Here is a 27,524-nt window from a genome sequence, read left to right as displayed (position 1 = left end):
CAGCGTTTGGGAGGCCAAGGTGGGCAGATCACCCAAGGTAAGGAGTTCGAGACCAGTCTGGCCAACATGGTGAAACCCCATCTCTACTAAAAATACAAAAATTAGCTGGGTATGGTGGTGGGTGCCTGTAATCCCAGCTACTTGGGAGGCTGAGGCAGGAGAATCAGTGGAACCCGGGAGGCGGAGGTTGCAGTGAGCCAAGATCATGCCACTGCACTCCAGCCTGGGCGACAAGAGCAAGACTTCACTCAAAAAAAAAAAAAAAAAAAAGCAAAGCAGAATTAACAAAAAAATGTTCCATAGCCTACCTGACTACTCACGTAAGCGATTAGATTACAGAATGTACATTTACAGTTCATCGAGAATAAAAAGTCAAATAAATTTGTGATGAAATATATAGTATAGTAATGGATCTATAATTTCAGAATGCTAAAAGGTTGCCCTTTTCTGAAAAAAATGGTAGATTATACCCTATAAGTACTGCTTTAGTGGCATGCTGTAAATCCTGATATACTGTGCTTTCATTTTATTTGTTGAAAATATCTTTTTATTTTCCTTTGAGACTTCCTCTTTAGAGTAATGATTATTTAGAAATGTGTTATTTAGAAGTTATGGTAGTTTTCAATGATTTCTCTGTATTAGATAATGTATCATGTGTACTTGGAAAGGATATGCATTTTGCTCTCGTTGGGTTGAATGTTCTATAAATGTCAATTAGATCCAGTTGATTGATGGTAGTAACATCAATACGTGGCTTCCAAGGTTTCCCTAGGGATCATCTCCACCCCCGTCAGCCCAAAGGGAGAAAGATCATGAAGAAAATTGCCTGGAATGTTTTTATGACATCACTTCCACTCAAATTCTATTGGTTAGAACTCAGTCATATGGCTTCACCTAAAGGTATGAGAAGCTGGGTCATGTAGTCTAGCTTTTTGCCTGGGAAGAAGAGGAAAATATATTTAGTCGAACAACCAGAAATCTATTTCTATTCTCTGGAAGAGCTTGTATAAGATAAGAAATACTTGAATCATGGGTATACAGTAGAAATTGTAAAGTTATTGGGGCTATTTTCTTTGGGGGAAATTTTGTAACTACTGATTCAATTTAACGGATACTGTTCATATATGTTTTCTATTACTTCTTGAGTCACTTTTTGTAAGTTACTTTTTAGGTATATATTATTTTGTATAAGTTTTCAAATATATTAGCATAAATTCATTGAAAGTATTTATTTTAACCTCTGCTCTATCTGTGATTATGTTCTTTCTTCATTTTTAATATTATTTATTTATGCCTTCTATTTTTTTCATTTGGTTAATCTTACTAGAGATTTGTCCATTTTATTAGTCTTTACCAAGAATCATAAATTTTATTTCATTAATTTCTGTTCTTTATTATTTTCTTCCTCTACTTTCTTTGGGTTTATTTTGCTGGTCTTTTTCAACTTGTAATTTGTATGCTAAGCTCATTAGTTTTCAAACTTCTTTTCTAATATATGCATTTAGGGCCATATATTTTCCTTAAATTTGGCTCCAGCTGTGTTCCTATGAGTATTTATGCATAGTATTTTCATTATTATCTAGTCCTGTGTATTTTCTAGGTTTCACTGATTTCTTCTTTAATTAATGAGTTATTTACAATGTGATTTTAAATTTCCCCAAGCACAGGAGCTTTTCTTAGGGTATATTTTAAGTTATTAATGTAGAGATTAATTGCATTATTGTCAGAGAACACGGTATATATAATAATGATTTTATAAAACTTGTTGAGTCTTGGCCAGGTACAGTGGCTTTCACTTGAAATCTCAGCACTTTGAGAGGCCGAGGTGGGAGGATCCCTTGAGGCCAGGAGCTCAAGACGAACCTGGGCAACATAGAGAGATTCCATCTCTACAAAAAATTTAAAAATTAGACAGGGATGGTGGCACACATGTGTAGTCCTAGATACTTAGGAGGCTGAGGTGGGAGGATCAGTTGGGCCCAGGACTTTGAGACTACAATGAGCTATGATCATGCCACTGCATCCAGCCTGGGCAACAGAGTGAGATCTTGTCTCGAAAAACACACACACACACACACACACACACAAACCACGAAACAAACAAAAACTTGTTGAGTCTTGCTTTATGGCCTGATATTATTATATGCATGTTAAATTTCAGATGTCTTTCCTTTTTTTTTTTTTTTTGAGACTGAGTTTCACTTGGTCACCCAGGCTGGAGTGCAGTGGCGCAATCTCGGCTCACTGCAACCTCTGCCTCCTGGGTTCAAGCAATTCTCCTGCCTCAGCTGCCCCGCTAACTGGGACCACAGGTGCCCACCATCACGACTGGTTAATCTTGTGTGTTTTTAGTAGAGACAGGGTTTCACCATGTTGGCCATGCTGGTCTTGAATTCCTGACCTCAGGTGATCTGCCTGCCTTGGCCTCCCAAACTGCTGGGATTACAGGCATGAGCCACTGCACCCAGCCATTATGTTATTAATTTCTTATAATATTATCTTATTTATTGCTTGCTGTAATTCTGTGAGATAGTATGATTCTCATTTTTCAAGTGAGAACATTAAGATCCACCCAATATAATAAGTAGCTTTTCAAAGTTCACAGATCCAGTTAGGCTTATATGAGATCAAAGCAGACACCAACTATAAATAATCAATATGGTCCACTTTACATACTGGCTGCATATCAGCCCTGCATATATTTCATTATAGATTTTTAAACCTCAGAGTAAGGATTATTCTTATTTTAAACAGATTTTTATCCCCCGTAAGTCCCCCATGCAATGTTTCACACGTATTTGCTGTTCAACAGATATTTGTTGATTGGACTAAACCACTTATATACAGCATAAACCTAAGAATGAAATCTGGCAAAACTCAAGAAGAGCAAAATAAACAGGTAGTTTGTGAATACTCAAAAATAAAAGCAGGACTTATAGTTCAGGAAACATTGCAAAAAATAATCTGAAAATACTCCTGGTACAAATACTTAGTACTTCTGATTTAATATATAGGTCTATAACATATAAATATATAACACATAAATATATAAATATGTGAATATAGACAGGCTGAGGAAGAAGGACCTACAAATGCAATTATAGACATAGAGTTGGGAGGAAAACCAAGTGAATTTAAGTTACAGACATTAAGGCAAGAGAGGGAGAAAAATCAGTAGTGACCTTTGGATTTTGTGTTAACGAAGTTATTAATCACTGTGGAAATAGAAGTTGTATGGAAGTGGAAATTTTTATTTTAAGAAGTTTGGCTATAAATGGTAAGAAAAGGGCCAATTGTAAGCTGGAGGTTGCTGTAGTGAGACAGAGAGTTTTATTTATTTTCATATGGAAAAGTCATAATCAGGTTTAAGACTTAATCCCTTAACTACACTATTTCTTACAGTCTAAATCTTAAGATTTGGCTTAAGTGTCATTTCTAGAAAACTGTTTTTGCATTGGGCCAAACTGCCTCTGTTGTTATACCACTGTAAACAGGTTATTCTCATAGCACTCAGGACATTTTAAGGAACATATATGTTTAAATGACTTGCCCCCTTCTAGATTGTATGCTCCATAATCGTGTGTTACTTTTCTTTTTCTTCTCCATTTTTTTTTTTTGAGATGGAGTCTTGCTCTGTCACCCAGGCTGGAGGTGCAATCTCGGCTCACTGCAACCTCCGCCTCTTGGGTTCAAGCTATTCTCCTGTCTCAGCCTCCCAAGTAGCTGGGATTACAGATATGTGCCACGATGTCTGGCTAGTTTTTTGTTTTGTTTTGTTTTTAGTAGAGATGGGGTTTCACCATGTTGGCCAGGCTGGTCTCGAACTCCTCACCTCAGATGATCTGCCTGCCTCGGCCTCCCAAAGTGCTGGGATTATTGGTGTGAGCCAACGCTCCCCACCTGTTACTTATCTTTGAATCACCAATTCTTGACTAGTAATTGGCAATAGAAAATTATCAGGCAATGTTTAACTATGCAGCCTTAAAAAAAAACTTTCTCCTATCTTTCTATAGATCTTCCTATGTCTTTATTTTGTATTATTCTTCCGTTATAACACCCATAATACTTTTAAATTGAACTTAAAAAATATGTATGTCCTTCCTACTAAGCAACATACTTCTTGAGGGAAAGAACCTTATATTATCCATGTTTTAATACTAGCATCTATCATTATCCATTGAATATTTAATCATTTATTGAGTAACCAGTCATTATTCTAAACTCTGAGAATACTATAGTGGTTCTAAGAAGACAGACAACAGACAATAAACCAATAAATAAAGAATATTATTAATGATTATTATTAAAGACAAAGAAATAGAGTGATACAAAGAGTGACTATTGAAAGTGGGGAGTTGCTTTAGATAGGATACTTAAGAGTGGAGTCAAAAAAGTAAAAATACTATCTTTGTATATAATACGACTTTATGATATATATTGACTAAACCTTTAGAATAGGAGCAGAACTTAGTGATCACACAGTCAAGCCTTCTCATTTTACAAATTGATTTAGACAGAAAGTGACACTCACTGAAGGTATTAGCAAATATGTAATTTTTCCTTCCCGTGGTAAAATGTTTTGGAAACTTTCATGTTCTTTATATCTCATTGCAATTCCCCTGAGAGGTAAATGATTCATTTAAACCAGGGGCTGGAATGGTGTACTAATCACACCTATTTTCTGTCCTAATAGAGAATTTTTAAGGAGAGGAAAGGTAGGAGGGCAGAGATTCTCAGAGGTGAAAGCTAAGTGGGCTATAAACACAGTGATAAAAATATAGAAGGTGCTACAAGGAGACTTGTAATATCTAAATAGATGAGTCAGGAATTATATATGAAAATTTAAAAAAATTTTTTCTGATTTTTCTAAGATATTCATGGTAGAAAATTTGATATATAGAAAGGTCTAGAGTGAAAATTGTACCTATAAGCCCTTACCCCAGGAATAACCAAAGTTGATTGTTTTCTTTATACAAATAGTTTTTGCTCTCTCTCTCCCTATCTCTCTTTTTTTTTAAAACAAAATTGAGATTATATTATGTCTATATTTTTTAAATATTTGAGAAAAGGAAATCGGCCTTGGCAAAAAAGTGAGACTCTGTCTCTAAAAAAATTAAAAAGATTAGCCAGGAATGGTGGCATGTGCCTGTAGTCCTAGTTACTTGGGAGGCCAAGGCGGGAGGATCAGAGGATTGCTTGAGCCCCAGGAGCTCAAGGCTATAGTGAGCTATGATTGTGCCACTGCATTCCAGCCTGGGCAACAGAGTCAGGCCTTGTCTCCAATACATATTGGAAAAAAGCAGAAAAAGGAAAAGGAAAAAGAATAGTAAACACCCATGTAATCTCCTCATAAATGAACATTTTTTTGTTCATCTAAGCTTCAGATCTGTAATTTTTTTTTTTTTTTTTTTTTTTTTTTTTTTTTTTTTTTTTTTTTGAGACAGGGTCTTGCTCTGTCACCAGGCTGGAGTGCAGTGGTGCAATCTCCGCTCACTGCAACCTCCAACTCCCTGGTTCAAGCGACTCCCCTGCCTCAGCCTCCCGAGTAGCTGGGATTACAGGCACACGCCACCATGCTCAGCTAATTTTTTGTATTTTTAGTAGAGACAGGGTTTCACCGTGTTGGCCAGGATGGTTTTGATCTCCTGACCTTGTGATCCGCCCACCTCAGCCTCCCAAAATGCTGGGATTACAGGCATGAGCCACCACGCCTGGCCCAGATCTGTAATTTTTTTAAAGAAATGAAATATTGGGCATGGTGGCTCATGCCTGTAATCTCAGCTACTCAGGAAGCTGAGATGGAAGGATCACTTGAGGCCAGGAGTTCAAGACCAGCCTGGGCAATATAGAGAGACCCTCCACTTACCCGCCACTCCATAAAAGGCTGCTCCGAAGGCAGTGAGTCTTAATTGATTGTGCACAGTCAGTTGCAGATCGAACTCCTTGTTCAGTTCTTTCTTCTCTCATCACTACTGCACTTGGCTAGTCTAAAAAAGTGTTTAAGAAAAGAAAAACCAATGAAATATTATAGATAAAGTCTAAGTTTGTGTTCTATCCACAGTGCCATCCACCGCTTTCCCCACCAAAAGACAACTAATACTAAAATTTGGTGTACTTTAATACTTTTTAAATATTTAATTGTTAAAAATAGTATTATTTTATGTTTTCTTTAAATGTGCATAAGTGAAATCAGTACATAATTGGAATCATTGAATATACATTTATAGAACTTGCTTTTTTATATTATTTTTTCAGTTTTATTCATACTGACACATATAGATCTAGTTTATTGATAAGTCATAAGTGGTAAGTTTGATGAAGTTTCAGTCAACAGACCTATAGAAGCAACATCCAGATCAAGAAACAGAACATTACCAACATCCCAGAACTCCCCCTGATGTCGGTGTTTGAACTTTATGTCTGCCTTCTTTTGCTCAGCATTACGTTTATAAAATTTATCATGTTGTGCATAGTTGTAGTTTATTCTTTCTCATTGCTGTAAATATTTTGTTTTCTTTAATTAATTCAACTTTTAAATTTATCCATTCAACTATTGATTGGCATTTGGACAGTTTCCAATTTGTGGGCTATGTCAAGTAGTGCTCCTATAAATATTTTAGTACATGTTTTTGTGAACACACGTATGCTCCTCAGTTGGGTATTTGTCTAAGACTTGAATTGCTGGATCGTAAGTATGCATGTGTTCAGCTTTCATAATAATACTAAACAGTTTTTTAAAGTATTTTACCAAATTACATTCTCACCACCAGTGAATGAGAGTTCAGGCTACTCTGCCTCCTTGCCAGTACTTCATATTTTCTTTTTCATTTTAGGCACTGTATATAGTGGTCATAGTATCTCATTGTGGTTTAATTTTCACTTCCTTAATGATTAATAACATTTTTACATGTTTATTGGCCATTTAGATTCTCTTTTATGATACTCTTAAAATTTTGGTTTTTTTTAATTGATGTAATTGTGCACATTTATGGGGTACAGTGTGATATTTTGATACATGTGTACAATGTGTAATACTCAAACCAGGGTTATTGGGCTATCCCTCACCTCACACATTTATGTTTGTATTTAGAACATTACAATTCTTATCTTCTAGCTATTTTGAAATATATAATACATTATTGTTAATTGTTGTCACCCTGCTCTGCCATCAAACATTAGAGAACATATTCCTTCTAACTGTATGTTTGTACCCATTAACCAACTTCTCATCATCCTCCCTTCCCCCACTCCCTTCCCAGTCTCTGGTAACCACCATTTTACTCTCTTCTTCCTGAGATCCCCTTTTTAAGCTCCCACATATGAATGAGAACGTACAATTTTTGTCTTTCTGTTCCTGGCTTATTTCACTTATGACTTCCAGTCCCATCCATGTTGCTGCAAATGTTTCATTTGTTATTAGGACTGAATAATACTCCATTGTGTATATATACCACATTTTCTTTATTCAGTCATTTATTGATGGACACCTAGATTGATTCCATATCTTGGCTATCGTGAATAATGCTGCAACAAATACAGGGGTACAGATGTCACTTTACTGATTTCCTTTCCTTTCCTTTAAATATATACGCAGAAGTGGAATTGCTGAATCACGTGGTAGTTTTATTTTTAGGTTTTTGAGAAAACTCCGTATTGTTTTTCATAATGGCTGTACTATTTTGCATTCTCACCAACAGTCTATAAGGGTTCCCCTTTCTCTGCATCCTTGCCAGCATTTGTTATTTTTTGTCTTTTTGATAATAGCCGTTCTAACTAGGGTAAGATAATATCTCATTGTGGTTTTGATTCGCGTTTCCCTGATGATAGTGATGCTGAACATTTTTTCATATACCTGTTGGTCATTTGTACGTCCTTTGAGAAATGTCTATTCAGATCATCTTCCCATTTTTAATCAGATTATGTTTCTTTGATGCTGAGTTGAGTTCCTTGTATATTTTAAATATTAATCCCTTGTCAGACGAATGGTTTGCAGATATTTCCTGCCATTCTACAAGTTGTCTCTTCACTTTGTTGATTGTTTCCTTTGCTGTGCAGAAGCTTTTTAGTTTGATATAATCTCATTTATCTATTTTTGCTTTTGTTATTTGTGCTTTTGAGGTCTTATTCATAAAATCTTTTCTCAAACCAATGTCCTGAAGCATTTCCCCTATTTTTTTTTCTAGTTGTTTTATAGTTTGGGCTCTTACATTTAAGTCTTTAATCCATTTTGAGTTGATTTTTGTATATGGTGAAAGATAAGGGTCTTCTGCAGGTGGATAGCCAGTTTTCCCCACAAGAGGTTGTTCTTTCTCCGGTGAGTGTTCCTGGCACTTTGGCAAAAATCAGTTGGCTGTAGACATGTAGATTTATTTCTGGGTTCTCCATCCTGTTCCATTGGCCTATGTTTCTGTTTTTTATGCCAATGCTATGCTGTTTTGCTTATTATAGCATTGTAGTACATTTTGAAGTCAGATAGTGTGATACCTCCAACTTTTTTTCCCCCTCAGGATTGCTTTAGCTATTCAGGGTGTTTTGTGGTTTCATACACATTTTAGAATTTTTTCCTATTTCTGTGAAGAATTTCATTGTTATTTTGATAGGGATTGTATTGAATCTGTAGATTGCTTTGGTTACCCTTAAATTTTTAACATCTATACTTAACTGTTTTTCTAAAAATAAAAATCTAAAGATATTCACTGCCTCTATTCCTTACCCAATCTAGATGATAAAGTCCCTTAGCAACATTTAAATTACTACTATTCCCCCACTTACCAGTTCTGTTCTTTTGAGAAAGCTATTTAGCCTCAATTTGACTCATCTGTTTTCTCATATGTAAAGTGCAGAAATCATAGTATTTAACTTATAGAATTTGGAGAAGTAAATAAGTTAATGTTTATAAAGCACTTTGAATAGTGCCTGGCATATAGTATTTGCAGTATAAATGTTAGATATATTTTTCATATATAGCATCATTATAACTTATTTAATTGATTTCCTAATTTGGGGCACTTGGAGTTTTTATATTAAAAGTATCACTTTGAGAAATAACCTTATATAACCTTTTTGTACCACTAATTAATTCCTGAATGTAGACATTTCTGATCTCAAAGAAAACTAAGATTTGACAGGCACTATCTTGAAGCTGGAAATTACTTAGAAAACAATAAAAATATGGAAACGACAAAAATCTTTATCATGTCATATTCTTAGTGGAACTTGATAATATATTCACACAAAGATCTTCAATTAGTTTTATACTCAATCTTTTCCCAAAATAATATACTCCTCAGTTGTCTTAAGGTTCAAGTTCTATAAAGCCTCCTATGAAAGCTTTCTTTCTCGGCTGAGCGTGATGGCTTACGCCTGTAATCCCAGCACTGCGGGAGGCTGAGGTGGGTGAATCACTTGAGGTCAGGAGTTAGAAACCAGCCTGGCCAACATGGTAAAACCCCGTGTCTACTAAAAATACAAAAATTAGCCCAGCGTGGTGGTGTGCACCTGTAGTCCCAGCTACTTGGGAGGGTGAGGCAGGAGAATCGCTTGAACCCAGGAGTCGGAGGTTGCAGTGAGCCGAGATCTCCCCACTGTACTCCAGCCTGGGTGACAGAGCGTCTCACTCAAAACAAAAACAAAACAAAACAAAAAAACAGAAAGCTTTCTTTCCTTCTTTTGTTTTTTGAAAGCTTTCTACGGTTTACTTTATGCAGCTTTCAGAATCTTAAGGAAGACTTGACCAACCTATAATTACCCCAAGCCTTCTTCATTCCTAATTATTTTTAATACATACTAGAATTATGATAATTTGTAGCAGGGATAAGATAATAGGGAAAAAAACCCAGAGGTCTGGCTTTAATTTGCTGCATAACCTTAGTTTATTACTTTTCTTTCGTGGACCTCAATTTTACCATCTGTAAAATAAAGGGTAATATCATATAATTCCTATAGGTTTTTCCAATTATAAAATTGTTGATATACTTTTACTTTATATTGCTTTCATTTAGCTTTCTTTCTTTCTTTCTTTCTTTTTTTTTTTTTTGAGAGACAGGTTTTGCTTTGTTGCCCAGGCTAGAGTGCAGTGGAGCAATTTTAGTTCACTGTAATCTCAAATTCCTGGGCTCAAGCAATCCTCCCGCCTCAGCCTCCTGAGTAGCTGGGACTAACAGGCAAATGCCATCACACCTGGTTAATTTTTTTTTGAGACGGAGTCTCAGGCTCGAGTGCAGTGGTGCTATCTCAGTTTACTACAACTTCCACCTCCCAGGTTCCAGTGATTCTCCTGCCTCAGCCTCCCGAGTAGCTGGGACTACAGGCATGTACCACCATGCCCGGCTAATTTCTGTATTTTTAGTAGAGACAGGGTTTCACCATGTTGGCCAGGCTGGTCTCGAACTCCTGACCTCAGGTGCTCTGCCCGTCTCAGCCTCCCAAAGTGCTGGGATTACAGGCGTGAGCCACGGCGCCCTGCCCCTGGTTAATTGTTTTTTAACTTTTTGTAGAGATGGTATTTCACTCTATGGCTGGGCTGGTATCCAACTCCTGGCTTCAAGATCCTTCCGCCTCAGTCTCCCAAAGTGTTGGGATTACAGGCATGAGCCGCCACGCCCATCCTCATTTTACCTTTTAGATAAAACTTGTAAAGATTTCTAAGATCTTAAAAATTCCTCATATTTGTTACTTTATTACTCTTATCTGCCTCCTTATAGAGATTGATAACACAAATCTTAAAATGAAAATCTTAAAAAGTCTTATGTTGGAGGCCTGCCAGGAATGATACGGGAGGGAAAAAAAAAAAAAGCTAGACTGAGAAGGAAGAAAAACAGATAACAAGGCGGTGGCAGCTGTACAAACACAAACGAAACCTAGGTTTCAAATATTGGCATCATCAAAGAAATGTGCCCTGGGCCATAATCATCAGGAGGCCCTGTGTAATTCTCTAATCCAGGGTCTTGGAGTTTATTAGAATTGCATAGGACTAGAATTCCCATCTCCCAATCTCCTGGTTAATGTCTTAACACTACAACATGCTATATCATTTGAAGTTTATCATTCAGTTTTACCTAGAGAATAAAAATACATGCATGAAATAATCTTTTGTAATTTGTTTGTATAGGTTTTTTTAATTACTTGACCTATTTTGTGGCTGCTGGTGCTGTCACTTTGGGAATTGGTTTCTTTGCTTTGGCATCAGCTTTGTGGTTCCTGATTTGCAAACGAAGGTAAGGATTATTCAAATATTTCTTTAACCTTTTTTTCTTTTAAAAATTCAATAAAGGACTTTTTCAAATGGAAGTAAACTTAAATAACTATGATAGTATTGATTGTGTAGTTTGGGATTTGGTTATAGACCCTTTGGTTGGGGACGGAAGGCTTTACATTTTTAAGTAGCCTGAAAAAAGAAGTACTGGTGATAGGAATGTTCATGCATTAAAATTTTGAAGGATAACAAGACCTACTTTCTTTTCTTTCTTTCTTTTTTTTTTTTTTTTTTTGCTTTTCTTGAGACAGAGTCTTGCTCTGTCGCCCAGGCTGGAGTGCAGTGGCGCGATCTTGGCTCACTGCAAACTCCACCTCCTGGGTTCAAGTGATTCTCCTGCCTCAGCCTCCCGGGTAGCTGGGATTACGGGTTCGCACCACGACGCCTGCCTGTTTTTGTATTTTTAGTAGAGACGGGGTTTCACCATGTTGGCCAGGCTGGTCTTGAACTCCTGACCTCAGACGATCCGCCCGCCTCGGCCTCCCAAAGTGCTGGGATTACAGGCATGAGCCACCACACCCGGCCTTTATTTTCTAGAAGACATAGGTTTGATTGTAATGGTAGGTGAAAACGTTTTTAAAAATTGACCCTGAGTTTTAGAGATTGAAAACATTATAGAAAAGGAAAGAAACTTTTTCTTTAGGAGATATTTAAGAAAAAAGCTGACAGAATGCCCTGGTATGGTCTGAAAGTAGTCTTTTGCCAGAAACAGAAAAAGATCATTTGACACCTTAATTCCTTTCAACTGTAAAATTTGCTGTTTCTAATTATTAAATCATTTCAGGCCGGGTGCCGTGGCTCACACCTGTAATCTCAGCACTTTGGGAGGCCAAAGCGGACGGATCACCTGGGGTCAGGAGTTTGAGACTAGCCTGGCCAAAATGGTGAAACCCTCTCTCTACTAACGATAAACAAAGTTAGCCAGATGTAGTGGCACACACCTGTAGTCCCAGCTGCTCGGGAGGCTAAGACAGGAGAATTGCTTGAACCCAGGATGCGGAGGTTGCAGTGAGCCGAGATTGTGCCATTGCACTACAGCCTGGGTGAAAAGAGTGAAACTCCATCTCAAAAATACATACATACATACATAAATTCAGTGTTTGCCTTGTCTAATGTTTAAAATATATAAATTGTAACATAATCTTCCCACACAGTCTTCCAGTGTTCCTTGTTGCAAATGAATACACACTACCCATCTACATTCAGAAGTCAGAAACCTAGAAATTATTCACTTCTTCGTTCTTCCAACAAATATTTATTAGGTGCTTGCCATTGTTCTAGGTATTGAGGTTACAACTGTGAACAAGTTTAAAAAGTTTCTGTTTCATAGATTTGCAATGCCACTAGCAGGGGACAGATAATGAACAAATAAAGTAGTCAGGATATGTGTGTACTAAGGTAGGTTGTATTTAATCTAAGATCTGAGTTAGAAGGAACCAAACATGTGAAGACTTTGTGCAAGAGCTGTCTAAACTGAAAGCAGAGCAAATACAAAGACCCTAAGGAATGGTCTTGACATGTTTAACAAACAGAAAGAAGGCCAATGTGAATAATCTGCAGTGAGAAAGGGAAACAATCATGAAATTGAAGAGACATGTAAGAGCCAGATCACTTAAGAATTTGTAGGCTAGCATATGGAGTTGGATTTTATTTGTGCCATTGGCAGTTTCTAAACAAGGGGAATAGCACCGTCATCGTAATAGCTAACACTGACTGCTTTCTAAATAGGCACTGTTATAAATGCTTCATATGTTATCTCATTCAGACTTAGCCCCATGAGGTAAAAGTAATATTATCTCCATTTTAAAGACTATCCTAGACCTGGTGCGGTGACTCACGTCTGTAATCCCAGCACTTTGGGAGGCCAAGGCAGGTGGATCACTTGAGGCTAAGAGTTCGAGACCAGCCTGGCCATCATGGCAAAACTTTGTCTCTATTAAAAACACAAAAATTAGCCAGGAATGCTGGTGCACGCCTGTAACCCCAGCTACCTGGGAGGCTGAGACATGAGAATTGCTTGAACCCTGAAGGCAGAGATTGCAGTGAGCCAAGATCCCACCACTGCACTCCAGCCTGGGTGACAAGCGAGACTCTGTCTCAAAAATAAATAAGTAAATAAAGACTATCCTATAGCTGATTTACATTTTAATAACTGTTTAAAATTGAGGTATAGTTTACATACAAGAAACTGCATAGATTTGAAATGTACAGCTATCAGTTTCAACAAATATACACCTATGTAACCACCACTCTATCAAGATATAGAGCTTTTCACTGCCCTAGAAAGTTCCCTCATGCTCCTTTCCAGGCATCACTCCTGACCTCCTACCTCAGAGGAAAGAATTATTCAGGTTTCTATCACCACAGATTAATTTTGCCCGTTCTTGTATCATAATGGACTTTTTATGTCTGTTTTTTTCACTCAACATAATATTTTTGAGGCCGGGTGCAGTGGCTGACGTCTGTAATCCCAACACCTTGGGAGGCTGAGGCTGGCAGATCTCTTGAGGTCAGGAGTTGGAGACCAGTGAACAGTGAAACCCTGACTCTACTAAAAGTACAAAAATTAATCGGGCATGGTCGTTCATGCCTGTAATCCCAGCTACTTGGGAGGCTGAGGCAGGAGAATCACTTGAACCCAGATGGCAGAGGTTGCAGTGAGCCGAGATTGTGCCACTGCACTCGAGCCTGGGCAACAGAGCAAGACTCTGTCTCAAAATGATAATAATATTTTTAGATTCATTTATATTTCATTTATCCATCCATAGTTCATTGTTTTATTGAGTAATATTCCATTTTATGAATATACCTTGGTTTATCTATTCTTTTGTTAATGGACATTGGGGTCATTTTGTTTTTAGCTCTTAGGAAAATGGCTGCCATAAACATTCTTGTGTAAATCTTGTACATATAAAGTACAAGTACTTTCACTTTTCTTAGGTAAATACCTAAAACTAGAATTGTTGGATCATATGATTAGCTTTATTAGAAACGGCCAAACACTTTGCAGAAGTGTATATACACTCTCACTAGCAATGTATGAGAGTTCTGATTTACACTTTTAAAGATATTTTTAAAATATCTTTATGTCTCTATGAAGGCTGAATTTTAATGGAGCAAGAGTGAAAGCAGAGAGACAAGTCAGGAGACTATTGCAGAGTCAGGGTGAGAGTTTACGGTGTCTTGCACTAATATGGAAGTAGAGGAGATGAAAAGATGGAGTTGGATCTGGGATAGGTTTTGCAGGTAGAGTCAGCAGATCTTGTTGACAGATTGGATGAAAATGGCAGAGTTAATGCTGACGCATAACTTTTTGCCGTAAGCAGATACGTAGTTTATACTTTACTCAGCTCAGTTAAGCTCAGCCATTTACTGAGACAAGGAGATGATGAAAGGGAGGAGCAATTTAGGGGGCTGGTGATAAAAATGAAAGACATCCTTGAATCTCCCCACTCCCACTAAACTCAAACTATCACTAAATTCTATTTACCTTACTTCATATATTGCTCATATCTACTCAATTATCTCCTTTACCACTGCCACCATCCTATCCAAGTTCTCATTATCCCCCACAGAGACTACTGCAAAAGAAGTTAAAATTGACTCCACCTTCAGTATCGTACTCATTTAATCTTTTCTCCACACTTCTACCAGATGTTCTCCAAGGGCAAATCTGATCAAGTCACCCTACCCTTTTTTTTTTTTTTTTTTGAAACGGAGTCTTGATCTGTCACCAGGCTGGAGTGCAGTGGTGTGATCTTGGCTCGCTGCAACCTCCGCCTCCCAGGTTCAAGCAATTCTCCTGCCACAGCCTCCTGAGTAGCTGGGACTACAGGTGCATGCCAACACATCCAGCTAATTTTTGTATTTTTAGTAGAGACAGGGTTTTGCTATGTTGGCCAGGTTGATCTCGAACTCCTGACCTTAGGTGATCCGCCCTCCTCGGCCTCCCAAAGTGCTGGGATTACAAGCGTGCACCACTACGCCCAGCCCAAACTACCCTTCTACCCCACACTCACTATATTTTAAAGGACTTTTCATTGCCTTTGGTTTAAAGATAAAACTTTTAAGGGCTTACATGGTCTACCCCCACGCATATTCCCCAATCTCATCTCCCACTTTCCCTCCTGCTTTCTGTGTTTCTGTTACATTGTCTTAATCTGGCCAGTAGGTCTTTGTATATGATATTCTCTCTGTCTAAAATATACTTACTTTCACATGTCCCCTCTTCCACCACATTCTACCTAATAACTACTGCTGTTTCTTCAGATGCCCAGTTAAATCATCCCTACCTTAATAATAAAGGCTTCCCTGACCTCTCTAACCAGGTTAATTCCCTTAGTTACATCCACAATACCAGGTAGCTTTCCTTGACAGCAATTTCCACTCTAGTAATTTTTCATTTTCTTGTGATTATGTTATTAATGTCTGTCTTCTTTTCTAGTATTTAAGCTCGATGGAAGCAATGAGAGTTCCATGAGGGCAGGGGGCTGTTCTTTTTCCTCCTACCACTACATATACAACACCCAGCATAAAGCCTGGCACTTAGTAAATACTCAATAAATATTTGTTGAGAATTGAATTCAATGAATAAGTGAATCCTAATTGTTAATGCCTCATTAACATAATATGATCTCTTGAATTAATTTGGAAATATTCTAGTACCTCTGAAAGAAGAAATGGCAATGAGCATTATTATTATTATTTGGGAGGAGTTTACAATTGATGAATCTACATTAACACATCACTATCACCCATATTTTATAGTTTACATTAGGGTTCACTCTTGGTGTTGTATATTCTGTGGGTTTCGATGAATGTGTAAAATCCACCATTATAGTATCACACAGAGTATTTTCACTGCCCTAAAAGTCCTTTATGGTCCATCTATTCATCCCTCCCTCCCCCTAACTCCTGGCAACCAGTGATCCTTTTACTGTCTCCATAGTTTTGCCTTTTCCAGAATGTCATATAGTTGGAATCATATAGTATGTAGCTTTTAAGATTGACCTCTTTTACTTTAGTAATACACATGTAAGTTTCCTCCATGTCTTTTCATGCCTTAATAGCTCATTTCTTTCTTTTCAATACTGAAAAATATTCCATTGTTCTTTAAATCCTTAAGTTGAGAATGACTGTTTGAAACTACATTCCCTTATACTTAACTGTCTTTGATCATCTGAGATTTTACTTGCTGCTTTCTTTTCTTTAACTCTCTCTCACTTACTTGTGGTTGCATGGATAAGAAAAGATTACGGTACTCTTCCATTGTGAGTCAATTCAGTTTTCTTCCTCTTATTTATTTATTTTTGAGGCAGGGTCTCACTCTGTCACCCAGGCTGGAGTGTAGTGATACAATCTAGGCTCACTGCAACCTCTACCTCCTGAGTTCAAGCAACTCTCCTGCCTCAGCCACCCTAGTAGCTGGGATTACAGGCATGTGCTACCATGCCCAGCTAATTTTTTTGTGTGTGTTTTTAGTAGAGACAGGGTTTCACCATGTTGGCCAAGCTGATCTTGAACTCCTGACCTCAAGTGATCCGCCCGCCTTGACCTCCCAAAGTGCTGGGATTACAGGCGTAAGCCACCGCACCAGCCCCTCTTACTTTTTGCCAGAAATATGATTAAATACCAAAATTGACCAATGAGTTGCATTTTATTTAATTTCCCTCACCATTAAGGATAATTTTATGAAAAGGCTAATTAACATTAAAGCCAACTAATTTTCTCACAACCAGAAAGAAGTATATCAAAGACTCCTGGCTAATATTCAAACTGAAAATAATAGCCCTGCATACATAACTTAATTTACATTTCATGAATAAAATAAGTGGCTTAATTTATATTCTATGAATAAAATAGATGTAATGAAATCTAACATATGAGTAGGGAGTATGTAAATTGACTTGTGCTTTTAAAAATAAATATGCTATAATGTATTTATTCTGATTTTAAAGCTTTATGTATAAATATTGGAAATAATGATTTTAATTGTTTTATAATCTAACTCAGGTTTAATAATATTCTTTATAAAATATTTTTCAGAGAAATATTTCAAAATTCCAAATTTAAAGCAATTGATGAGAGATGCAGGCAAAGACCATCAATGGCAAAGATTAAATCTCATTCTCAGTGTGTTTTTATTTCTCGAAATTTTCATACTGGGAGATTCCAATTACAGGTAGGGTGTAATATTTTATAGTAATCTTTTCAAATAATTTATTTTGATACCATGTTATTAGCATTGCTGTCTTAAAATCTGAAGGACAGAGAATCCACTATTATTTTTTAATTTGAGGGACAAACTAGTTAGAGTTTATACTATAGGAAAACTGAAAAGCTAAATGAAAATATATCACCTTCTACAGTTGTATCTTCATATCTCTAGCCCAACAACCTGCATTCCACATATTGGGATTGCTATAGGGATAAAGATAAATGGCATAAGAAAAACTGAAAGCAAAATTACCAGGCTTGTCAAAGGAAAAAGATCTGGAGATAAGAGATACTCCAGATAGCCTAACCATAGCAATTGAAATTAAATTCACTTTGACAATGATGTACTAAGCCTTTACTATATTCCAAGCTCCTCTGGGCCCCTTTATTGAAGATAGTAAGATATGGCACCTACCTTCAAGGTATATGTGTAGTACAAGTGAGAAAGGCAGACACCTAATTAAATTTGTGTGATATGGTAAGCGTCAACACAATGCTAAATGAACAAAGGAAAAAAAGGCAGAGACTAAAACTACAATAGCTAAGCAAAACAGTGTTTGTTTTGTAGATAGATAAACTCTGATAGGTTGTCAGAGTTTCACTATATATCTTGAGTATTCAACTCAAGTTGTACTCGGTGTTCATTGATTTAACAAACATTTGCTGGCTGGCCATGGCAGCTCATGCCTGCAATCCCAGCACTTTGGGAAGCCAAGGGCGGGAGGATTGCTTGAGCCCAGGAACTGGAAACCAGCCCAGGCAACACAGCGAAACCCCATCTCTATAAAAATTTTAAAAATAAAAAAGTAGTTGGATGTAGTGGCTCATGCCTGTAGTCCTAGTTGTTCAGGAGGCTGAGGCAGGAGGATCCTTTAAGTACAGGAGTTTGAAGTTGCAGTGAGCTATGACTGCGCTACTGCACTCCAGCCTAGGTGACAGCAAGACCCTGTCTCAAAAACAAACACATTTGTTGAGTACTTTGTATACATCAGCACTAGTTTTGCTACTGAGGCTATATAAACAAATAAGATATGAGCCCAGCCCTAGATGAGCTCAAAATCAGTAGAGAAGAAAAATACATAAACTAAATAAGTACAACATCATATGATAAGAGCTCACAAAGTTGAAGAAGTGCAGACAAAAAAGGCTGAATTGAGGAGGGCTTCACAGAGAAGACATTTTGAACTGGGTTTTAAGAAATGAAGAGAAGTTTGTCGGGAAGAAAGAGAACAAAGGACATCTCATGTTCAAAGGCTTGTGGCTATGAAAGGAAGCAATATATTCAGTAAAAATGTTATAATGTTTGGAGCCTAGGATTCAGAAGACAGTGGTGGAAAAAGACGCTGGGGATGAGATTGCAATGAGCCTCATTTGCACCCTAAGGATTTTGAAGTTTACCCCTTAGGCTGCACAGAACCACTGAAGGATTGTAGTAATATGGTCAAGAGCATAGTCTGTAGAGCCAGATTACAGATTTCAATTCTGACTGTACCACCAATAGCTGTATAATGTTAGGCAAGTTACTTAACTTCTCTGTGTCTCAGTTTCCTCATCTGCAAAATAAGGATAATTTCGCCTCCATAGAGTTGTTGTGGGATTAAAGGAATTATGTGAAAAAGCACTCAGAATAGTGCCTGATCCTGTAGTGAGCACCGTAAAATTCTACTATTATTTTTACTGGAAGATTTTAAGCATGTGGATGTAAACATCAAATTAATTCTAAAGATTATTTCCTCTGACTTTCGAATGAAGGACAGTTTGAAATAGAGATTGCATTGCAGAGAAAAATTGTTTCTATGTATGCATTTAATATTAATTTACTCAGTACCCATCACGTACTAGGCATTTTGCTAGGTACTAATGATATAATAATACCATCATACTTAATGATGTATAGACACTAATAGACAATTACAAAAGTGTCATGAGTGCAATTTTAATTAGGTTGTTTATTATTCATTCAACAAATATGTAAGAAGTGCTTATATGCCAGGCATTGTATTAGGTCACTGGGAATTTGGAGATGACCAAGGGAGATAATAGCCCCTGCTTTTATGAAATTTTTAGTGTAGTGGGAGAGAGAAATAATGCACAAGTAAACACAAAAGATAATTCAGGATTCTTTTATTTATTTTTTAATTGACAAAAATTGTATATATTTATCATGTACAACATGATGTTTTGAAATATGTGTACTTTGTGGAATGGCTAAATAATGTTAGTTAACACGTGTGTTACCTCACATACTTGTCATTTTTTGTGGTGAGAACGCTTAAAATCTACTCTCTTAGTGATTTTCAACAATACAATACATTGTTATTGACTATAATCACCGTGTTGTACAATAGATTCCTTGAATCTATTCCTCTTATATAACTGAAATTTTGTGTCCTTTGACCAACATCTCCTCTGTCAACCTGCCACCCCCAGCCCCTGGTATCCTGCCATCCCAGCCCACCTTCTACTGTCTGCTTCTACGAGTTCAACTTTTTTAGATTCCACATTTGAGTGAAATCATGGGTATTTGTCTTTCTGTGCCTGGTTTCTTTCACTTAATATAATGTCCTCCAGGTTCACCCTGGTTGTCGCAAATGACAAAGTTTCCTTCTTTTTTAAGGCTGTTATTCAGGATCATTGATATTCAGTGACAGGAACCTCATTCAAACTAGAATAAGAAAAAAATAGTATAAAAAGTTTAAAGTAGTGCTAACTTCAGCCAGTCAATTTCAGTACAAAAGAACTCTTTTGTATTGTCCCTGTTTTTCTTATCTCAATTTCTGCCTCTGTATTGGCTTCTTCCTCTTCTACTACAGGCAGACCTCTATGGGGCAGGAGGATAAAATGATAATAAAAATAGGTTTAATATGATAAAAAACTAGAGATTGATTTCTAACAAAAACTTTTATTGTGAAATATGACATACATACAGAAGAATACATATACACATACACATGAAATTTAAATAATAAATGGATTTTTTATACTCACTGCCCAGAATAAAAATAGAATGTTACCAGTACCTTTGAGATATTCTGAGTCTTATATATCTGTCACACCTCCAACTCCCACCCGCCACTAAAGGAACCACTATCCTGTAATTACAGCTAATCATTTCCTTACTTTTCCTTATAGTTTTGCCATAAATGTTATAGAATAATATATTATTAAATTTCATGTGTTTTAGACTCTATATCTAATCTTTCCTTTTTTGTGCAGTATTGCATTTCTGAAATTCCTCCAGTTGATGTATGTAGCCATAGTTCATTGCTTTTACTGTTATTTGGTATTCCATTGTGTGAAAACATCAAATTTTCTGTGGTTTACATTAAGTTTGGGGTGGTTTTCAGTTGTTTCTCTATGAAATCTTTATAGAGACTATACCTAAGAGTAGAATTGCTGCATTATGGGGTAAGTGCATATTCAACCTTATTAGATAATTCCAAATTGTTTTCCAAAGTAGCTGTGTCAATATATGTTCCCCCAACACATATATAAGTGCACAGATTACTTCATATCTTCAACAATCTTGGCATTTTCAGGCTTCTATATTTCTGACAACCTAATGGATGTGTAATAGTATCTATAGTCTTCATACCTAATTTTCTTTAAGCCATTGTAGATTCATAGCAAAACTAAGCAAAAAGTACAGTCGCACTATATTCTTTCCCCCACACAGGCACAGCCTCCCCAACTATCCACATCCTACACCAGAGAGGTGCATATTCTACCATTGATGAACCCACATTGACGCATAATAATCCAAAATTCATAGTTTACAATAATGTTCACTTTTGGTATTATGTAGTCTATGGGTTTTGACAAATGTACAATCATGTCATTACAGTATCATACAGAATGGTTTCATTATCCTAAAAGTCCTCTGTGCTTCTCTGATTTATCCCTCCCTCTGCTCTAACCCCTGGCAACCCCTGATCCTTTTACTGTTTCCAAAGTTTTCGCCTTTTCCAGAATAGGCACATTTGTCATATAGTTGGAATCACACAATATGTAGTCTTTTCAGATTGGCTTCTTTCACTTAGCAACGTGCATTTAAGCTTTCTCCATGTATTTTCATGGCTCGATGGCCTGTCTTAGTCTTTCTGTTGCTTATACCAGAATACCTGAAACTGGGTAATTTATAAAAAACGAAATGTATTTCTTACAGTCTGGAGTTCGGAAGTCTAAGGTCAAGGAGGGGCACATCTGGTGAAAGCCTTCTTTCTGGTAGGATTTCTGCAAAGTCCTCAGGTGGCATAGGGCATCACATGGTGAAGGGGCTGAGTGTGCTAGTTCAAGTCTCTTGTCTTCTTAGAAAGCCACTAGTCCCACTCCTGTGATAACCCATTAATCTATTAATCCATTAAGCCATTAATGGATTAATCTATTTATGACCCAATCACTTCTTAAAGGCCCCACCTTCTGAATACTGCCACATTGTGGATTAAGTGTGGATTAAGTTTCAACATGAGTTTTGGAGGGACAAATATTGAAACTATAGCCTAGCCTATTTCTTTTTAGCACGGAATAATGTTCCATTGTATACCATAGTTTATTTATCCATTCACCTATGGAAGGACATTTTGGTTTTTTCCAAGTTTTGGCAATTATGAATAAAGTTGCTATAAACATATGTGTGGAGGTTTTTGTATAAATATAAATTTTCAACTTATTTGCATAAATACCAGGGAACACAATTATGGGATCTTATGGTATGAGTGTGTGTAGTTTAATAAGAAAATGCCAATTTTTCTTCCAAAGTATATCACTCTGCATTTCCACCCGCAATGCATGAGAGTTCCTGTTGCTCCCCATTCTCACCAGCATTTGTTGTTGTCAGTGTTTTGGAGTTTCACCATTCTAACAAATGTGTAGTGGTATCTCATTTTAATTTGCAATTCCCTAGTAACATGTGATGTTGAACACCTTTTCATGTGCTTATTTGCTATCTGTCTTCTTCGATGAGATGTCTGTTCGATCTTTCATTCATTTTTAATTAGGTTATTGATTTTCTTATTGCTGAGTTTTAAAGAACGTAAGTTTTAAAGAACTTATATATAACAAGTTTAAAATATATATTTTATACACACACACGTATATATATACACACACACACACACATTATATATATATAGAGAGAGAGAGAGAGAGAGCAATAATCCTTTATCAGATATGTACTTTGCAAATATTTTTTCCCAGCCCATGGCTTGTATCTCTTGGTATTTCACTGTAGTTTTTTTTTTTTTTTTTTTTTTTTTTTTTTTGAGACAGAGTCTCGCACTGTTGCCCAGGCTGGAGTGCAGTGGCGCGATCTCGGCTTACTGCAAGCTTTGCCTCCTGGGTTCATGCCATTCTCCTGCCTCAGCCTCCCAAGTTGCTGGGACTACAGGCGCCCACCACCATGCCTGGCTAATTTTTGTATTTTTAGTGGAGACAGGGTTTCGCCATGTTGGCCAGCCTGGTCTTGAACTCCTGGCCTCAAGTGATCCGCCCACCTTGGCCTTCCAAAGTGCTGGGATTATAGGCGTGAGCCACTGTACCTGGCCTCTTTGCACTATTTTTAAGGTGTGTTTTTGTTGCAGGGCAGCCGCCTCAAAACTGGGGTTTAGCCCAGGAGAAAGCCAGGAAAGAATTCAAGGGCAAGCTGGTGGTGTTGGACAGCAATCTTTTGTTGAACATTACTGCTCTTTGCAGATCAGGGCTAATTCATAGGCAGCACATCCAGAGACAGCAACCTATGGGCTCTTATCAACTGTGATTATACTCAGTAAACCCACATTCAATTACATGCAAATTAAGGAGTGGATCAATGCAAATGGAGGAATGGATTACTTAGAACTTTCTAGGAAAGGGGCAGTAATATCTGAGTCATTGCCATGGAAAGTGGTCATAACTTCTGGGTCACTGCCATGACACTGGTGATAGTGTCTTATATTAATGAGCAATGAAGGCAGCTAGGGATCACTTTTGTCACCATCTGCTGGTTCCTATGGGTTTCTTCACTTTATTCTGTCTGGACAAGATCCTGTTTTGGTCAGCAGGGTTGTGACCAGAAAACAAGTCCTGCTGGCTTCCTAACCTCATTCCCCACCTCAGAGATTACTCTTCCTTAATCTTAAAGGGTCGGTGGAAGGGCAGAGGCCCATCTTCTGTAACTGCTTCTTGCTCATTTTATGGGTATAGGCCCTGCCTAGCATTGGAGGAGTAAAAATCTCTGGATACCTTACCCAAAGGGCCCAACGGGAAGGTGTTTTTGTTTTCTGGCTCACAAGATGGGATGCAGTTGGAAGCCTTGTGCCAGCATCATCTTCATGTGTAATCTAGAAAGTATAAACTTTACTAGAAGGTTAAACAAGAAAAAGAATTAGAAGGAAGAGAAAAATTAATGCTCCTATGCCCACCCACAGCATCACATTATCTATTTATGCATTTGTGAAATAATAGCTTTCAGTCTTTTAGGGGGTTATAAACGTAAGTCTGGTATCCTCCTCTTAGGCTTGCGAGGACTTATAAGAAACAGGCTTAATCCTGGACATATATCCAGCTAGTGATTCCCTTGAAGTTTAATAGCAGTAGGGTTTTTAGTTTTAAATTTTTAGTAACACTAAGTCTTCCAGGAGGAGGCAATACTTTATTTCTATATTCTTGAAGGGCCTTGTAAACCTATCCTAAATTATAAAGGGGGCATAGTGCTGGACTGTAGGAATGAGTCACCATGCCCAGCTGTAATTAACTTTATAGAAGCCTTGCACATCTTATTTTGTTACCAAGCAATGGGCATTCTGTCTGACATGCATAGAAACCAATAGTATGGCACCAGCTTTTTAGGAAAGAAAAAGCTTCATTGCAAGGTCAACTGGGCAAGGAGTTAGAAGGCAATGCTCAAATATGTCACCCTGAGCTGGAGTCTGGGAGCAGATTTGAAAGACAGAGAGTAACTATGAAAGAGATAGAAAAATGTAACTAGGCATGATCTGATTGGGTCCCAAAGAGGAGGTGCCAGGTCATTGGGTTTTAAATTTGTACTTCAGCAAAACAGGAGCTAGGTGCGGTGGCTCATACTTGTAATCCCAGCACTTTGGGTTGCTGAGGTGGGTGGATTGCTTGAGCTCAGGAGTTCAAGACCAGCCTGGGCAGCATAGCGAGACCCCAGCTCTAAAAACAAAAAACAAAAACAGGGAACCCCCTCACTTCTTAATTGGGTCCCTGTTCCTCAACTCAAGTTACTTAGGTTCTGCACGTGGTTAACTTTTCCATTCTGGTCAGCTCTGGGTCACATATCAGGCATGATTGGTTCATCTGGACATGCTCAAGTGTGACTTGCAACCTGGGGGCCCACTGCAACTGAGAAACTCAGTATTTTGTTACAATTGCTGCTGACAAAGTATAACCAGAGTGAACTGGTTCTATAATTACATTGTTAGTTTTTATTACTGGAATTTTTTTGAGACAGGGTCTTGCTCCGTTGCCCAGGCTGGAGTGCAGTGGCAAAATCATAGGTCACTGTAACCTTGAACTCCTGGACTCAAAGCATCCTCCTACCTCAGCCTCCTGAGTAGCTGGAACTACAGGTACACACCACCATGTCCACTTTAAAAAAAAAATTGTAGAGATAGAGTCTTGCTGTGTTGCCGAGGCTAATCTCGAACTCCTGGGCTCAAGTGAGCCTCCTGCCTCAGCCTCCCAATGTGCTTATTACAGGTATGAGCCACTGCACCCAACTCGTATTACTGAAAAATGTATATGTTTGTGCTTTTGTGAAATGATTTTAAGTAACCTTTTAATTTTAGAATAATCTATGATTTATAGAACAGTCATGAAGATAATATAAAATTTTCATACACCCTTCACCCAGTTTTCCTCCAGTGCTAAAATCTTAAGTTACCATGGTACATTTGTCAAAACTAAGAAACCAACACTGGTACATTATTATTAACTAAACTCCAGATGTTATTTAGATTTCGCCAGTTTTTACGTGAATGTACTTTTGCTATTTCAGGACCTAATCCAGGATCCTACATTGCATTTGTTTCTTTAATTTCCTCTGCTCTGTGACTGTATCTCCATCTTTCTTGTTTAACCTAACCTTTACAGTTTTGAGGAGTGCTGGTCATGTTTGTAAAATGTCCCTCAATTGGGGTTTGTTTATTTTTTTTTTCATTATTTATAACTTGGGTTATGTATTCTGGGGAAGAATACCACTGAAGTGAAATTAATGTGATTTAAAAAATATTTTATTGATACAATTTTTAAAATATTTTGAGATTAATTACCTACAATAGAATGCAAAGAATTTAGATATTCCACTTAATAAACATTGACAGCTGTATATACATTCAACCAACACCTAAAACAAACTACAGAACATTTTTATCACCTAAGAAAATTCTCTCATGTCTGCTTTCTAGTCAATTCCTCTACCCATCCCAGGTATCAGCTTTCTGATTTTTTGTCGTTTTTTTTTTTTGAGATGGAGTTTCGCTCTTGTCGCCCAAGCTGGAGTGCAATGATGCGATCTCAGCTCACTGCAACCTCTGCCTCCTGGGTTCAAGCGATTCTCCTGCCTCAGCCCCGGAATAGCTGGGACTACAGACGCATGCCACCAAGCCCAGCTAATTTTGTATTTTTAGTAGGACAGGGTTTCACCATGTTGGCCAGGCTAGTCTAGAGCTCCTGACCTCAGGTGATCCACCTGCCTTGGCCTTCCAAAGTGCTGGGGTTACAGGTGTGAGCCACTGCGCCCAGCAGCTTTCTGATTTCTGACAAGGTTTAGTTTTTATCTGTTCCTAAATTATGTATAAATTAAATTATATCTTTTATGTCTGATTACTCTCACTTAATAAGAGTTTTGGGGCTCACCCATGTTATTGTGTGTGTTAGAACTTTGTTCTTTCTATTGATAAGTGGTAGTCCATTATAGGAACATTTTATGCATTCTCTTGTTGATGGATATTGGGTTGTTTTTAGTTTTTGACTACTATGAATAAGGCTACTCTAAACAACCACATACTTTTAGTGAACATATATTCTCATTTTTCTTTTCTTTTTTTTTTTTTTTTTTTTGAGATAGAGTCTCGCTCTGTCACCCAGGCTGGAATGCAATTGCGTGATCTCAGCTCACTGCAACCTCCGCCTCCTGGGTTCAAGCGATTCTCCTGCCTCAGCCTCCCGAGTAGTTGGGACTATAGGCGCGTGCCACCACGCCCAGCTAACTTTTTGTATTTTTAGTAGAGATCAGGTTTCACCATGTTGGCCAGGCTGGATTAGAACTTTTGACCTCCAGTGATCTACCCACCTTGGCCTCCCGAAGCACTGGGATTACAGGCGTGAGCCACCGCGCCCAGCCTGTATTTTCATTTTTCATGGGAAAGTACCTTAACCTGGAATTGTCAAGGCTGGGGGAGACATATATGTAAATTTATAAGAAACTGCTGAGCAGATTTCCAAAGTGATTGTAACTTATTTCACTCCCACCAGCAATAAGTGAGAGTTTCAATTTTCCATGGACTTGCCAACATATGGTGGTATTATTAGTATTTTTAATTTTAGCTATTTTAGTGGGTGTAAAACGGCATTTAAATGTGCTTTTAGGCCAGGCACAGTGGCTCACTCCTGTAATCCCTGCACTTTGGGAGGCCAAGGTGGGCAGATCACCTGAGATCAGGAATTCAAGACCAGCCTGGCCAGTATGGCGAAATCCCATCTCTACTGAAAATAAAAAAAATTAGCCAGGTGTGGTGGTGCTTGCCTGTAATCCCAGCTTCTCAGGAGGCTGAGGCAGGAAAATCGCTTGAAATTGGGAGGCAAAGGTTGCAGTGAGCAGAGATTGTGCCACTGCGCTCCAGCCTGGGTGACAGAGCAAGACTTTGTCTCCAAAAATTAAAATAAAATAAAATAAAATAAAATAGCTTTTAATTTATATTTCCCTGATGACTAAAGACGGTGAGCTTGTTGGCTAGCTGTATATATTTGTGTGTGTGACCTGCTTGTTTCAGTCTTTTACCCACTTTTTAAACTGGAAAGTTGGTTTGACTTTGTTTGCTTTTTTTGCTTTTGT

The 27,524-nt window shown here is 37.7% G+C and overlaps 1 protein-coding gene across 3 annotated transcripts in view; it reads left to right on the top strand.

Annotated features, from left to right (window-relative positions):
- The first annotated feature begins 873 nt into the window (after positions 1 to 873).
- The window catches only part of C1H1orf185 (chromosome 1 C1orf185 homolog), a 54,767-nt gene continuing 28,116 nt past the window's right edge, over positions 874 to 27,524 (top strand). For 2 of the 3 annotated variants that reach the window (XR_008619971.1, XR_008619970.1), the window contains exons 1-3: positions 878 to 900; positions 11,111 to 11,216; positions 17,300 to 17,435. Coding sequence is in view for 1 of the 3 variants with exons in the window: in XM_003829564.3 (XP_003829612.1) it covers positions 885 to 900; positions 11,111 to 11,216; positions 17,300 to 17,435 (258 nt within the window). In the remaining 2 variants the exon portion in view is untranslated. Of the gene's footprint in view, positions 901 to 11,110; positions 11,217 to 17,299; positions 17,436 to 27,524 lie in introns of all 3 variants that reach the window. The other variant, XM_003829564.3, reaches the window with a different exon arrangement.

The sequence above is a fragment of the Pan paniscus genome, chromosome 1 (genome assembly GCF_029289425.2).
Source record: "Pan paniscus chromosome 1, NHGRI_mPanPan1-v2.0_pri, whole genome shotgun sequence".
Classification (NCBI taxonomy): domain Eukaryota; kingdom Metazoa; phylum Chordata; class Mammalia; order Primates; family Hominidae; genus Pan; species Pan paniscus.
Note: the sequence above shows the minus strand (reverse complement) of the source record. Positions and strands in the feature narration are given on the sequence as shown.